Raw genomic sequence first — 15,019 nt, 5'->3', positions numbered from 1 at the left:
CATGTTTTTCCACAGCCATACTGCTTCATAATTGAACTGTAACATTCTTCACAGCCATGCTGAATCACAATGGAGCTGTTTACACTGAATAAAGTTTCTTTCTTCACAGTACCTTAAAGTGGGGACTCCTGGTATTGAATTTGTGCTAAGGACCATCAGTTAACAACCCTTTCTTTCAAAACTGTCCTGGAGGTATAATGAGGCAAAAACTAAAAGACATACAAATTGAAAAGAATAGGTAAAACAATCTTTATTTGCAGTTCACATGAGCCTCTGGGTAAAAAATCCTGTGGAATTTACAAAACAAAACAAAACAAAAAAATCCTCTCTACCTTTCTTCCCCAATCTTACTAAAAAGTGAAATTGGGCAAATTTGCAGGATATAAAGGCAATATGCAAATAAATGAATGCATGACTGATGATCTGAATTAGCAGTTTTGCCAAATATACTGTCAATATACAAAAATCATTTGTTTCCATATATTAGCAGCAAATAATAAAAGAATACCATTAACAACGCATCAAAAATATGAACCCTTTACAGTTAAATTAGACTAAACTAGTGCAAGAACTAAATTACATATCAAAATATGCAAAATGTTGCAAAGAGAAATTAAAGTCCTTAAAAATGAAGATATAATATGGTCATGGACCCCAACATTAATAAGTCAATTGTCTTCAACTTAACCTACAGGGTCAATGTCCATTTTAACAAGCTGATTCTGAAGCTTACAAGGAAATACAAAGAACCTAAAATATAGCCGAAACATTCCTATACATTTAGTCAACTGATTTTCAACAACTGCCTTTTCAATAAAAGATAAAACAGTTGAATATCATTATGTGTAAAAAAAAAATCTTTAACTCAAACCATACACAAAAATTACCTCAAAGCAGATCACAGACCTAAAGGCAAAACCTAAAATACAAAACTCCTAAAAAAATTTGTAGAAGAAAAATCTTGTGACCTTGGGTAAGTAATCATTTCTTAGATATGATTCAAAAAGCATTAAATCCAAAAGAAAAATTTGATAAATAGGATTTAATTAACATGAAAAACTGACTTTTCTAAAGACATTTAAAAATAAAAAGGCACAAGATGCATATCTGAAGAAAAAATTACAAATGTGTATCTAATAAGATTGTCTTCAACATACATAAAGAATTACAATTTGATAATACAAAGACAATGTAATTCTTTTCAATGGGTAAAAAATCTGAACAGTTTACCACATGGCTATTGGCAATGCAAAATGTTTGTCAGTTTCTTATAAAGTTACCCAATAGAAATTAAAACTATCCTAATATCCACTGATAAGTAAATGAATAAACAAATTCTAGTATGGAGGCAGGATAGTAAGAAGCTAGGAAAATTCCTTGGCAAGTGGAATAGGGAAACTGAGACGTAGTTAAACAAGAAGTTTGCAGCCATCTAGAAAATCCTATCTACTGTAACCAGGGGCACTTAAGAGTAAATGGTTTGTACCTCTCCTCACCAACCAGAACACCCTATTCAGGGAGACAATATAAATCCAATTAATGCCATCTGCCAACCACACCCAAGGACAGATGAAGTTAAGGAAATAAAATCTCATTTTGGGACATCAGCATAAAGCTGATAGTCTATTGAGGCCCTTCCTTAAGACCTCCCCTAGACTCCCAGGCTTTAAAACCCCCCAAAACTAGGGTCCCCAGACACATCCTCCCAGGAGTATGCCTGCATCTCTCCTTTCCCCGTCATCTTCCCCCAAAGACATGCATCTTCTAAACTCTAAGGCATCCCAGAGGCTTGCAACCAGGGCAGCACAATGGACCCCAGCAGTTCGTCCCAAGCGAACCCTCTGAACCTGTCTCCAAGGCTCCCTTTTTCTGACTCCCCAGTGAGCCAAACCAGCCCCACCAAAGCTCATCATTTCTTTCCTATAACATTACCAGAGAGCCAAGGCAGCCCCGATTAGGTTCTCCTCTTGCTTCCAATATCCTAAGCCCTTCCTTGTTTCACTGTCCCCAGCTTTAATAAATGTCCTCTAAAAATCACCAAGCTCATGTAGTAAAATCTTTCCTGTACCAGGTCAAGAACCCATATACCACTGGCTGGCCCTAGATAGACCTGCTCAGGGCCAGGTCCACTTTCTGGTAACATTTTATCCATACAATGGAATATTACCCAGCAAAAAGAAAATGAATCACTGATATACACCACATAGATGGATTTCAAAAGCACTATGCTAAGTGAAAGAAGTCAAATACAAAAGTATATCATATGATTCTATTTATAAAAAATTCTAGAAAAGGCAAAATTGTCATGGAAAGAACTTCAGTTTTTGCCAGGGGCTTGAGAATTGACTACGAAGGGCCATGAGAGAACTTTCTGTAGTGATGAAAATGTTCTGTATCCAGACTGTGGTGATGCTCACACTACTGTATACATTTACTAAAACTCATCAAACTGTTCACACTTTTCAGTGATCAATACATCTTATTTTATTCAACCATTATTTTGAAATGTATATTATTCTAAGTAAAACCATGTTAAACTAAGGATACTCAAATTTCTAAAACCAGATTTAATCTTTGAAAATTCATTTTTCAAACATTAATTAATTCACATTTACTCACCTGTACCTAAATATGAGATAGATAAGCAGATATACAGTCTATCATAAAATTTCCTAGATTTGATTACTTGCAAAATCACCTACTGGTATAAATTCTGCAGGTGATGCACATGGTACCACAATCTGGATGCCTCCTGCTCCCATCTATAAACCCCATCCTAGCCAATTCTTCTTCAAGAGCTGGAAATTCATTCATTCATTCAAATATTCATCAAGCATCCATCATTTCCAAACACCATTCTTACTGTAACATATTGGCCCAATGATAATGAAGAACTATAGAAAAAAATAAAGCAGAGTAAGCAGAAGGGGGCATTTGTGAGGGAAGCTGATATCTCAGAGAAGGTAGAGAGGCCTCACTGACAACCAGAATGACAAAGCTGCCGTTTACTGAGATGGTGAAGGCCAGTAGAAAAGCCAGATCAAGAATGTGGTTTTAGATTCGCTAAATTTGAAATGCTCATAATACTCAACATTTAAAAGTTCTTATAATCCAATCTCCAGGCCCCCACCCTCCTTAGAGGTCAGGTGGTGGAGCTAAAACTTCTGGTTCTCTAATCTTGTTTGTTTGTTTTTTTAAAGATTTTTAAAAATTTTTATTTATTTTTAAAGAGGTAAGGGAGGGAGAAAGAGAGAGAGAGAGAAACATCAATGTGTGGTTGCTGGGGGCTGTGGCCTGCAACCCAGGCATGTGCCCTGATAGGGAATCAAACCTGTGACACTTTGGTTAGCAACCTGCGCTCAATCCACTGTGCTAGCCAGCCAGGGCTTTGTTTGTTTTTTTTAATGATCAACCCCAATCCTGAAACAATCTAGAAGCCCCAGCCTGAGACACCTCTCATTAGCATAAACTCCGGCCTGGTCAGAAAGGACCTGCTATGAATAACAAAAGATGCTCCTATTACTCAGGAAATTTCAAGGGTTTGGGGGAGCTTAATGCCAGGAACCAGTAACACCAAATATATATATTTTTTATCCCATGGAGATGAACTCAGTGCTTGCTGATTGCTCTTGGAGACATGGACAAAGAAAAAGCCTATTTCTGTTTGAAAGGAAGGTGATAAAAGGGAATGAGCACACACACAAGTTGATGAATTCCATGTAAAAGTACAGTGTACCTACACTAGTGAACCTATTCTCACAATCTTGTAATTAATTGTTGAAAGTAGTGACTACGCTGTATCCTCTTCCAGAACTTGTCATTTTGTAGAATATCTTAGAACTATACTTACAAGACACGCTCAAAATATTTGGGAGATGAATGGGTGTATGACTTGGCCAAAAGATTAGTAATGAATGAGGAAGGTAAAATAATGCCTTAGGTTGTGTGCATAAACCAAAAACAAAGAGTTATTTTAGGAAAAGATTCTGAGCTTTAAAAAAACACTGGAAAAGGGAGAAGAATCATGTATGTGAAACTAACACTCAGGAGCCCAGACTTTACTACAGTTAATCAGGTAAGGGTGTCTTCCCTAATGGAGTATAAAGGTCTGCAAGGGAACAGATGCCTTATTAACTTTTGGACACCCTTGACCACAACCATAGCACCTAAATGTAAGAGTTAATTTAGTATTTTATTGAACTCTTACACAAGGCAACTCCATCACAAGACAAGGCAGGTTTGTACCACACTTAAAACTTACATGTAATGGGAATTTAGTTTAACAATTAATACAGGAATCTTTCTTCATTCGTTCTGAAAATACATGAAGGCCTATTATACACCAAGCATTACCCTAGGATCCTGGGATACAGCAGTGAACAAGCAAAACAAGGTCCCTGCCTTCATGGAGCTTATACTCTCACTAGGGAAACACACGTGAAATAGCTTATTTTAGAGAGTATTAAACTAAGGTTAAATGACATAGAGTGACTGGATGGACTACGAGGTGGTTAGTTGATGTGAAAACCTGGAGAGAGAAATAAGGAAGACTGAGGAAAGTACAAAGCTTGCCTGTTGGTGGAATGTTGAGAGTCGTGGGGGAGAGTAGTAGAGGAGCCACATCACCCAGATCCTTGGGCTGTATTCAGAGAGAAACGGGAAACCACTGGAGAATAGGTTTTACACAAGGAGTGGAGGCAGGATAGTAAGGAGCTAAGAAAATTCCTAGGCAAGTGGAATAGAGAAACTGAGACATAGTTAAAAGGCCCAGCAGTTTGCAGCGATCTAGTAAATCCTATCTTCTATAACCAAGGGCACTAAAGAGTAAGTGACTTACATTTCTCCACCCAACCAGAGGGCAAATAGTTTAAATCACCCTGCTCAGGGAGATTAGAAAGCAGAAACCCAATTAGTACCATTTGCCAACCACACCTAAGGACAGATGAAGCTAAGGCAATAAATTTTATTTTGGCACATCAGCATAAAGCTGATGAACATACTGTTGAGATCCTCTCTTAAACCCTCATTCCGTACGACCCTCAGGACTAAGGACCCAGTGCACATGCTGTCTTTCCCTTCTCCCTCTTCTTCCCCCACAGGCACGCATCTCCTAAATTCTAAGGGTCCCCAGGAGACTTTCAACCAGGGGAACAATGGGCAGCAGCAGCTTGTGCTTGGGCTAACTCCCTGAACCTGTCTCCAAGGCCCCCTTTCCAGTGAGCTGAGAGCAGTCCTGCCTAATCCCTCCCCTGCTGTTTCATCTGTCCTAAGCCCGCCCTTGTTTCACTGTCCACAGCTTTAATAAGTGTATTCTTAAGAACCCATATACTACAGGCTGGCCTGGGGTGGTAACTGATCTAGCAAAGCAAAAGAAACAAAAATCTGGATGGCAGGAGAGGGGGATGCTAATTGGAGGCAAAATTCAATCAAGAACCACACAAAACATCAAGACTTGTGATGGGAAGAGGTGAGGGGAGGGAAGAAAAAAAGGATGGGACTTAAGTCCATTTACAGAACTGTCATGCAAGTACCCAAGTTTACAATACCCAATGGGGTAGTGAGGGTATTCCTCTCTGGAGAGATGGAATACTCACAGAGAAATAGACCTCCAGACACTTACAACTGGGGATTCCTCTAAAGAGGAACCCCAATCACCTGCAATGAGCACAGAGCTGACACTGAAAATTTACCACCAAAGCAAACAAGCAAAAATAAACAACAACAACAAAAACAAAATACACGGAAGAAACAAAGGCAATGCAAGAAAAAGAAACACTATTAAAAACAACAGAACAATTACAACTACTATACTTATAGTGATAAGATGTTACATATGTGAAGCAAGAACAGCTCCTATACAAGGGGAGTAATCAGAAAACAAATCTGAAACTAAAAACTGAATAGCTAAAATAAAATCTTACAAGGTAGAAGATAAACCCCAAACATCTCCCCCACAAAAAAGGGAGAGGAAGAAGGTAAGACAAAAAAAATAAAAGCTAAAAAGATAAAATTTAAGAATCAGCCCAAGAGGTCCAACACCCAACTAACACAAGTTTCAGAAAGAATGAAGAAAATGGAGGCAAAAAATTGTCAGATATAACAGAAAATGTTCCCAGAAATGCAGACTAAAACCTGAACCAAAGGATTCAGAAAAATAAAAAACCATACCAAGGCATATCATTACAATGTTTCAGAATGCCAGTAATTACAAAAAGACATTTTTAGGCAGGCATTAGCTCAAGAAATTATTTTCCATGCATTCTTTCTTAGAAAGCTACTAAAGAAATATGCTCCAACAAAACAAGTGTGAAAACCAAGAAAGATGGTGACATGAGATCTGGAAAACAGTTTCCAGCAGAGAGGGTAAAGGGCAGGCTGAGAACAAAAGCTGTTGAGAAGGAAGGAGGCTTTGGGACTGAGTTGGGAAAGTGAGGAGGTGAGGAGGAAAGAACAATTTCTTTGAACACATGGCATATATTTCTGATAGGTGTGTGTGTGGGATTTGGAACATGGGAGAGGGAGACAAATAATGTGTACATACAAAACAGTCATACGCCAAGTCTCTACAGTCAACTAATATTTGACAAAGGGGGCAGCAACATAAAATGGAGTAAAAATAGCCTCTTCAACAAACAGTGTTGTGAGAACTGGACAGCTATGTGCAAAAAAATAAAATTTGAGCACCAACTTATACCATACACAAAAATAAATGCAAGGTGGATAAAAGATTTAAATATAAGCCGTGACACCATTAAAGTCCTAGAAGAGAACACAGACAGGAAAATCTCAGATATTTCACGCAGCAATATTTTTACTGATATGTCCCCCTAGAGCAAGGGACATAAAGGAAAGAATAAACAAATGGGATCTCATCAAAATAAAAAGCTTGTGCACAGCTAAAGAAAACAATATCAAAATAAAAAGAGAACCAACTGTATGGGAAAACATATTTGCCAATGATGCCTCAGACAAGGGTTTAATCTCCAAAATACATAAACTTACACAACTCCACTTTAAGAAGACAAGCAACCCAATTAAAAAATGGGCAAAGGACTTGAATAGACACTTCTCCAAGGAGGACATACAGACGATCCAGAGACACATGAAAAGATGCTCAGTATTGCTAGCTATCAGAGAGATGCAAACTAAAACCAGTGTAAGGTGGTAACCTTACACCGGTCAGAATGGCCATCATAAACAAAGCAACAAATAGCAAGTGTTGGAGAGGCTGTGGAGAAAAGAGAACCCTAGTGCACTGTTGGTGAGATTGCAGACTAGTACAAGCACTATGCAAAACAGTATGGAATTTTCTCAGAAAACTAAAAATGGATCTGCCTTTTGACCCAGCAATTCCACGCCAGGATTATATCTTAAGAACCCTGAAACACCAACCCAAAAGAACCTATGCACCCCAATGTTCATAGCAACACAATTTACAATAGCCAAGTGTTGGAAGCAACCTAGGTACCCATCAGTAAATGAATGGATCAAAACAACCCTGGCTGGCGTAGCTCAGTGGATTGAGTGCGGGCTACGAACCAAAGTGTCCCAGGTTCAATTCCCAGTCAGGGTACATGCCTGGGTTGCAGGCCATGACCCCCAGCAACCGCACATTGATGTTTCTCTCTCTCTTTCTCCCTCCCTTCCCTCTCTAAAAATAAATAAAATCTTTAAATATATATATATATATATATATTTAAAAAAACACAAAAAAACTATGGTATATTTACACAATGGAATTCTATGCAGCAGAAAGAAAGAAGTTCCTACTCTTTGAGAAAGCATGGATGGAACTGGAAAGCATTATGCCAAGTGAAATAAGCCAGGCAGTGAAAGACAAATATCATATGATCTTTACCAGGAACCTAAACAACAAAACAAAGAAACAAGCAAAATACAGTCAAAGACACTGAAATAGAGAACAGGCTGACAGTGACCAGAGGGGAGAGGGGAGGGAATTTTAGGGGAAAAGGGGAAGGGTTTACGGGAACAAGTATAAAGGACACATGGACAAAAACTAGGGGGGTGTAAATGGGAGGGAGGTGGGGAGAACTGGGGCCGGGTGCTGGGATGGGAGTAAAAGACAGAAAACTATATTTGAACAACAATAAAAATAAAACAAACAAACAAACAAAAAACCCAGTAATACAATGTCAATTAAAAAGGCAATTATTAACCTCAAAAAAATGGAAAACCATGTAAGAAAAGAAGTATAGTCCTATTACACTATTGACCAGCAGGGACTATTTACACAGCCAAAATATAAATCTTGATGATTAATAGCCCAAAATTATCATTATTAATGGCATGCAGGGGAGAAATGGGGCCTCTACCATAGTTAGTAAATAATGTGTAAAACTGTAAGAGTCAAGAAATAGCTATGAACAAATCATTTAGGAGCATGAAAGCAAACAACTGAGGGAAATAATAAAATCAAAAATTGAGGGAACTCCTTTTTAAAAAGTCTTTTAGTACCACTGGCTTTGAAATTTTCTTTTGTTAATAACATTTGAAAAAACATTTTTGCATAAAACATGTCTGACTAGTATGTGAAAAGTAGATTATAAAGAAAAGAGGGAATGGAAAAACACTACCTAGGAAACTAAGGCAAGCCCAAAATGGAGATGTTACACATGGAGAAAAAAATATATTTCACATTTTTTAAAGAGATAAAGTTGGGCTCTGGTTGGTATGGCTCAGTGGATTGAGTGTGGGCCTGCAAACCAAAGGGTCACCAGTTTGATTCCCAGCCAAGGCACATGTCTGGGTTCCAGGCCAGTTCCCCAGTAGGGAGCACACCAGAAGCAACCACACATTGATGTTTCTCTCCCTCTCTCCCCCTCTCTCTAAAAACAAACAAATAAACAAACCTTTTAAAAAGGGAGAGAGAGAGATAAAGTTGGATTTCCAGAGGGAGTGGCTATTTGTAAGGGGAGATGGATGGGGAGAAAAGCAAAGGGCAAAACCAAGGATGACACCCAAGGTCTTCCCTGCTGGTAACATCTGAGATGGAAAGGGAGAGTCAACTGCTGGAAATCAAGAGGGCTAGTTTAGATGTACAGATGCTCCTCAATTTACAATGGGGTCACCTCCCAAAAAACCCATTGTAAATTGACAATCTCCTAACTCACAAATGCATTTAATTAACTTCACCTACTGAACAGCATAGCTTAGCCTGGCCTATCTTAAATGTGCTCAAGAGTAATTGCCTTCTTCTTCTCACTAGCAGCAGAACCCACAGATGGATGTTTTGTAGACAGGATGAAATGCCAAGCCCCAATATCCAAAAACGCAACACAGTACTCTTGTGGAGGGAGTATCAGTGGTTTACCCTTGTGATCAGTTGTTTACCCTCATGATCTTGTGGCTACTGGGAGCTACAGCTCACTGTGTTGCCCAACTTCACAAGAGTATACAACTGCATATTGCTAGCACAGGAAAAGATCAAAATTCAAAATCCGAAGTATGGTCTCTATTGAGTATGTATTGCGTTCACACCACTGTACATGCAAAAAGTCAAAAAAATCCTAAATTGAACCACTGTAAGTCAGAGGCCATCTTATTAAGTATGAGATGTTTATTAGATCTCCAAGTAGAGATGTTAAGAAAAAAATTTCTACAGACTTCCTGCCAAGATGGAGGCATAGGTAGACACACTGTGCCTCCTCACACAACCAAGATAGGGACAACAACAATTTAGAAACAGAATAACAACCAGAACTGACAGAAAATTGAACTGTATGGAAGTTGGACAACCAAGGAGTTAAAATAGACCCATTCATCCAGACCTGTAGGAGGGGCAGAGCCGCGCAGCTGAGCGCAGGTCAGCACGGAGAGCAGAGTATTGGGACAGGCGCGTAAGGCATCCAGGGCGCGCAAGACCACAGCAGGCTGACCCCAGCCGAGGGGTGGCAACCGGCAGACCCAGCAAGGCGGCGTTTGTGAGGCAAGGCACTGTGCCCAACCAAGGATCACAGCGCTGGGAAATAGAACCTCAGGCACTGATGAAAACACCTCTGGGGGTTGAGGGGCAGGAAGAGACTCCCAGCCTCACAGGAGAGGTCGCTGGAAAATCCCACAGGGTGCACAAGCCTACCCACGCAGGAATTGGCACCAGAAGGGCCCAATTTGTTCAGGGGAAGCAGAGGAAGGGACTAAGGTCCACAGAGAGCAGAGCAAGCACCATTGTTCCCTCTCGGACCCCACCCCCACATACAGCATCATGACCCAGAGACTGGGGTGCCCATCCTGGTGAACACCTAAGGCTCCGCCCCTCATATATAACAGGCGAGAGCAGAGCAAAGGAAAAAAAAAGATGGCTCAAACAGAAGAACAATTGAAAGCCCCACAACCAGTACTTTAAAGCAACCGAGAGATGCTGAGAGATAGTCAACCTATCAGATGCACAGTTCAAAGGACTGGTCATCAGGATGCTCACAGAATTGGTTGATTTTGGTCGCAAACTAGATGAAAAAAATGAAGGCTAAAATAAGTGAAATGAAAAAATGCACAGGGAACCAATAGTGATGGAATGAAAGCTGGGTCTCACATCAACAGAGTGGACCAGAAGGAAGAAAAAAACATACAATCATAAAAGAATGAAAAAATAAGAATTCAAAATAATGAGGAGAGGCTTAGGAACCTCCAGGACATCTTTAAACGTTCCAATATCCGAATTATAGGGGTACCAGAAGGAGAAGAGGAAGAGCAACAAGTGGAAAACCCATTTGAACAAATAATAAAGGAGAACTTCCCCAATATGGCAAAGGAAATAGACGTCCAGGAAGCTCAGAGAGTCCTAAAGAAGTTGGACCCAAGAAGGAGCACACCAAGGCACATCATAATTACATTAGCCAAGGTAAAAATGAAGGAGAGAATCCTAGAAGCAGCAAGAGATAAGGAGACAGTAAACTACAAAGGAATTCCCATCAGACTGTCAGCTGATTTCTCAAAAGAGACTTTACAGGCAAGAAGGGGCTGGAAGGAAGTATTTGAAGTCATGAGAGGCAAGGACCTACATCCCAGATTGCTCTATCCAGCAAAGCTTTCATTTAGAGTGGAAGGGCAGATAAAGTGCTTCTCAGATAAGGTCAAGTTAAAGGAGTTCATCATCACCAAGCCCTTATTATATGAAATGTTTAAGGGGCTTATCTAAGAAAAATAAAATTAAAAAAATGTATAGTAAAATGACAGCAAACTCACAATTATTAACAACCACACCTAAAACAAAAACAAACCAAGGAAACAACTAGAATAGGAACAGAACCACAAAAATGGAGAACACATGGAGGGTTAGCAACAGGGGGGTGGGAGGAGAGAGGGGGAAAAGGTATGGAGAATAAGTAGCATAGATGGCAGGGAGAAAATAGACAGGGGGAGGGCAAGAATAGTATGGGAAATGTAGAAGCTAAAGAACTTATGACACATGGACATGAACTAAGGGGGGAATGTGGATGGGAGAGGGTGTGCAGGGTGGAGGGGAATGAAGGGGGAGTAATGGGATAACTGTAATAGCATAATCAATAAAATATATTAAAAAATAAAATAAAAGAAGGACAAAAAGAAAAAAAATTCTGATGCATGTGCCTAAGATGGAGGAGAGAACTGAAAGGTGAAGATACCAATTTTAGTCACTGGTTAATATTTAAATCTCTATGAATAATATATCATATAGGTAGAGAACAAAAGGAAATAAACTGAAAATAGAAATATATATTTGTATTAGAGCACAGTATATTATAAAAATATAATAGAAAATAGCATGCATTTCATGGGCTAAGGGCAAGTACTACTAGTCCATAGCATTTTTATTTCATAGAGACCTGACAGGTTGATAGATGTATATATAAACTGGTTAATATATGTAATTCATATACTTATGAATGTAGTGGGAATAATGTAAAATGTATTTCCTATCATAAATTGAGATTAAAAAAAAGCTAAGAAATTCTAGGGAAATGAGAAGCCAGGAAGAGATAAACAATTAGACACGATGGTAGGATAGGAAGAACATCATGAAAGTATGTACATGTACAAAAAGCCAAGAGAAATGCTTCATGGAAAGAATTCTCACTTGTATAAGAGATTAAGTACAATTAGGACTAATAAGTGACCACAGAATTAGCAATATGGAAGCCATTTGTTACTGACCTTTATAAGGTCAACTTCAGTGTATAGTGGGAGTAGAAAACATTTTAGAATGAAGGAGAGACTGACAAAGTAGACACAACCAATGTATACAGCAAAAGGAAAACCTCCCTGGTAATCCGAAATTTGAAAATCAATTTACTGTGTAAAAGAGCCCAGAAGAGTTCTAAAATAAACTGGCTGTGATTTCCATGGAGCATACCTGTGTCACAGATTGCTAACCTCCATTGTCAACTGCATTTGGAGATTGGGCCTTGAATTTTTTTTTTAATCCTCACCTGAGGAAGTTTTCATTGTTGTTATTGATTTTAGAGAGAGGGACAGAGAAACATCAGTTGCCTCCCCTACCCAACCTGACCCAGGATCCAACAGCCATCCTAGGTATGTGCCCTGGCGGGAATCGGACTCACAACCTTTTGGTGTATGGGACGTGATACTCCAGCCACCTGACACACCAAGCAGCCCAGGACTAGAGAGGTCTTTAGAGAGTTAATTAAGTTTAAATGAATTCATAAGGGTGGGGCCCTAATCCAATAAAACTGGTGTACTTATTAGGAAAGATTAGGACATAGGAAAGACCACGTGAAGACACAGGGAGAAGGCAGTTTCTATAAACCAAGGAGAGAGGCCTCAGAAGAAATCAACCCTGGTGACACTTTGATATCAGATTTCTGGCCTCCAGAACTGTGAGAAAAAAAATTTCTGTTGTTTAATGTTTATAGTATTTTGTTATGGTAGCCCTAGCAAACTAACACAGCACACTAGGGTCTCTCTCACATCTGTTAGGATCCTTTCCTCCTCTCCGTAAACCCCAGGGCCAACCTAGTCAAAGCACGAAGCTTCCCTATCATTAGCTCCCCGCCCCGCCCCCCCCAAAAAAAATGCTTGGATTACTTCTCCATAATGTTATTAGTTCTTGACCATTCCAATCAAAATAATGTGTTCTTTTATTTACTACATCTCTTGTCTAATTCCATGTTTTCTGAAACCAAAGACAGGGCACTTTAGGAAAAAAAATGAGTAAAGTCAAATAGTAACTGAGTGCTGAGAGCAAGTCTGATATTTGTAGCAATTAGGAACTTTGATGTCCCAAAGGCAAGTTTGGCAAATATTATATCAAAGGTGTTGTCACATGTCACACAGTCTGAATATCACATTGCCATCTCCAGGTAGTTTACATCAAATTAGAAAAGAAAGCATGTGCTTTCCTCCTTCCTCATATCAAAACAAATCACAAAGATCTGGTTTTCCTTACTTCAAGAATCCTAAATACCAAATATGCTAACATCAAAAGCAGAAAATTTAAAAAATCTTTTCAATTTTTTTATCATCAGAAAAGAAAGGCAATAAGTTAGAAGCTTTACTCTGGGGCTTTAGTAAAGCAAGAAAATTAAAAGAATATACACAAGTATATAGACATAAATACATATACGTGCATATGCACAAACACACATATCTTCTCCAAACACAACTCTGATAGTAAGCAGTTAGTGCATTAATCATATAATGAATACACCCTAGTATTTATTTTGAATTCTGACCAATTACTGCATTAACCTGAAACCATATTTCAATAATGCAGTTATGAAAAAATCAATTCTTTCACACTGGGTTCGAGACACTTCCCAAATTTTCACAGTTGCTCAGCCACTCTGCTAAAAGACCACTTGTTGTTATTAACTCCTGTGTATATAGCAAACAAAAAGATCTAAAATTGTGCTAATATTACCTTGAGAAGAAAGTTTTATGTCTTCTCATTCCAAGAAGGAAAAACCCCACAGCAGACAAAATAGCACCATTATTACAGAACTAAGAGTTGGGTTACCTGACCCTGGAAGTTTAATATAGCCAGTGTTTTTAAGGTCTACCTAGTCTCAACATTTCTGTTGGGAATTTAGTTTAAGCCTGAACTCCAAGTAAGCAAATGATTTCACATCTGCTTCAAACCCAACCCTGACCCTATTCCTGATTAAAAGAGAGGTAAAACCTCTCTTTACTTTAGTGTAAGAATCTGTAAAAAAAAAAGAAAAAGGAGTAACCAATCAGTTCACCTTCGAATACAGGCCAAGGTTAAAATCTGGGCAGACTGTGGTAAGAATGGCAATCAAGAGCAGACGCTGCCAGTGAAGCAATATCTGGTTTAAACCCGAGTGAAGATGCCCAGACCTGGATTCTGTTCTTTCCCTCTCCAGGATGCCAGAGGGCCTGTCATGTGTCAGGGGTACATCTCCTCTGAGCTCACTCCTGAGAGGTAAGTAGACAACAGATGATTTTAAGACACTTGTCCATCCACGCCTTATTCTTTTTTTAACCAGACAGAACAAGCAAGTCAGCAACACCAGTAAAGCTGGCATGTGTACCGCGGCGTGCAATTGCTCTACAGCAGATGCCCCACTCACCGCACACCATCAGCAGCAGGACGATCAGCAGCGTGGCCACGAACACCAGCAGGGTCAGCCCGACGTTGTGCCACATCTTGGGGGGCGAGGGGCGGCCGGCTCAGAGCAGCAAGGCGAGGGGCGCGGGCGGTCCGGCGGATGGGTCTCAGGCTTCAGTGGCGGGCACCCAGCGCCGAGCGGCAGCCGGGCGGCATGGGAGGCCGGAGCCCCTCGGTAGCGCCCCCAGGGGGCGGGGCGGCGCAGCGAGGGGCAGTCAGCGCCCCCAGGGGGCGGGGCGGCGTGGGGCAGACACCGCAGCCAACTGGCCGATAGACCCTTCTAGCCTGGGTCAGCTGAGCGCGGGCGAAGGCGTGCCGCGGAAAACCCCTACCCACTCATCGCTCCCGGGAGCCAGGGAACCGGCGCCCGAAGACCCCGACGGCGGCCGGATGCGCTTCCATGGCGGACACCATGAGCCTGTGGATAGGAGAGAG

General features: G+C 40.2%; 1 protein-coding gene across 1 annotated transcript in view; it reads right to left on the bottom strand.

The window, feature by feature from the left end:
• Window positions 1–14,678, bottom strand: part of SMIM13 (small integral membrane protein 13) — a 30,192-nt gene extending 15,514 nt beyond the window's left edge. The window contains exon 1 of the mRNA XM_045847125.1: window positions 14,547–14,678. Within this exon, the coding sequence (XP_045703081.1) occupies window positions 14,547–14,622 (76 nt within the window). The 5' untranslated portion in view covers window positions 14,623–14,678. The remainder of the gene's footprint in view (window positions 1–14,546) is intronic.
• Between the last annotated feature and the right edge of the window lie 341 nt (window positions 14,679–15,019).

This window comes from Phyllostomus hastatus, unplaced genomic scaffold, assembly GCF_019186645.2.
Source record: "Phyllostomus hastatus isolate PE091 unplaced genomic scaffold, TTU_PhHast_1.1 phas_contig_524, whole genome shotgun sequence".
NCBI classification, from domain to species: domain Eukaryota; kingdom Metazoa; phylum Chordata; class Mammalia; order Chiroptera; family Phyllostomidae; genus Phyllostomus; species Phyllostomus hastatus.
Note: the sequence above shows the minus strand (reverse complement) of the source record. Positions and strands in the feature narration are given on the sequence as shown.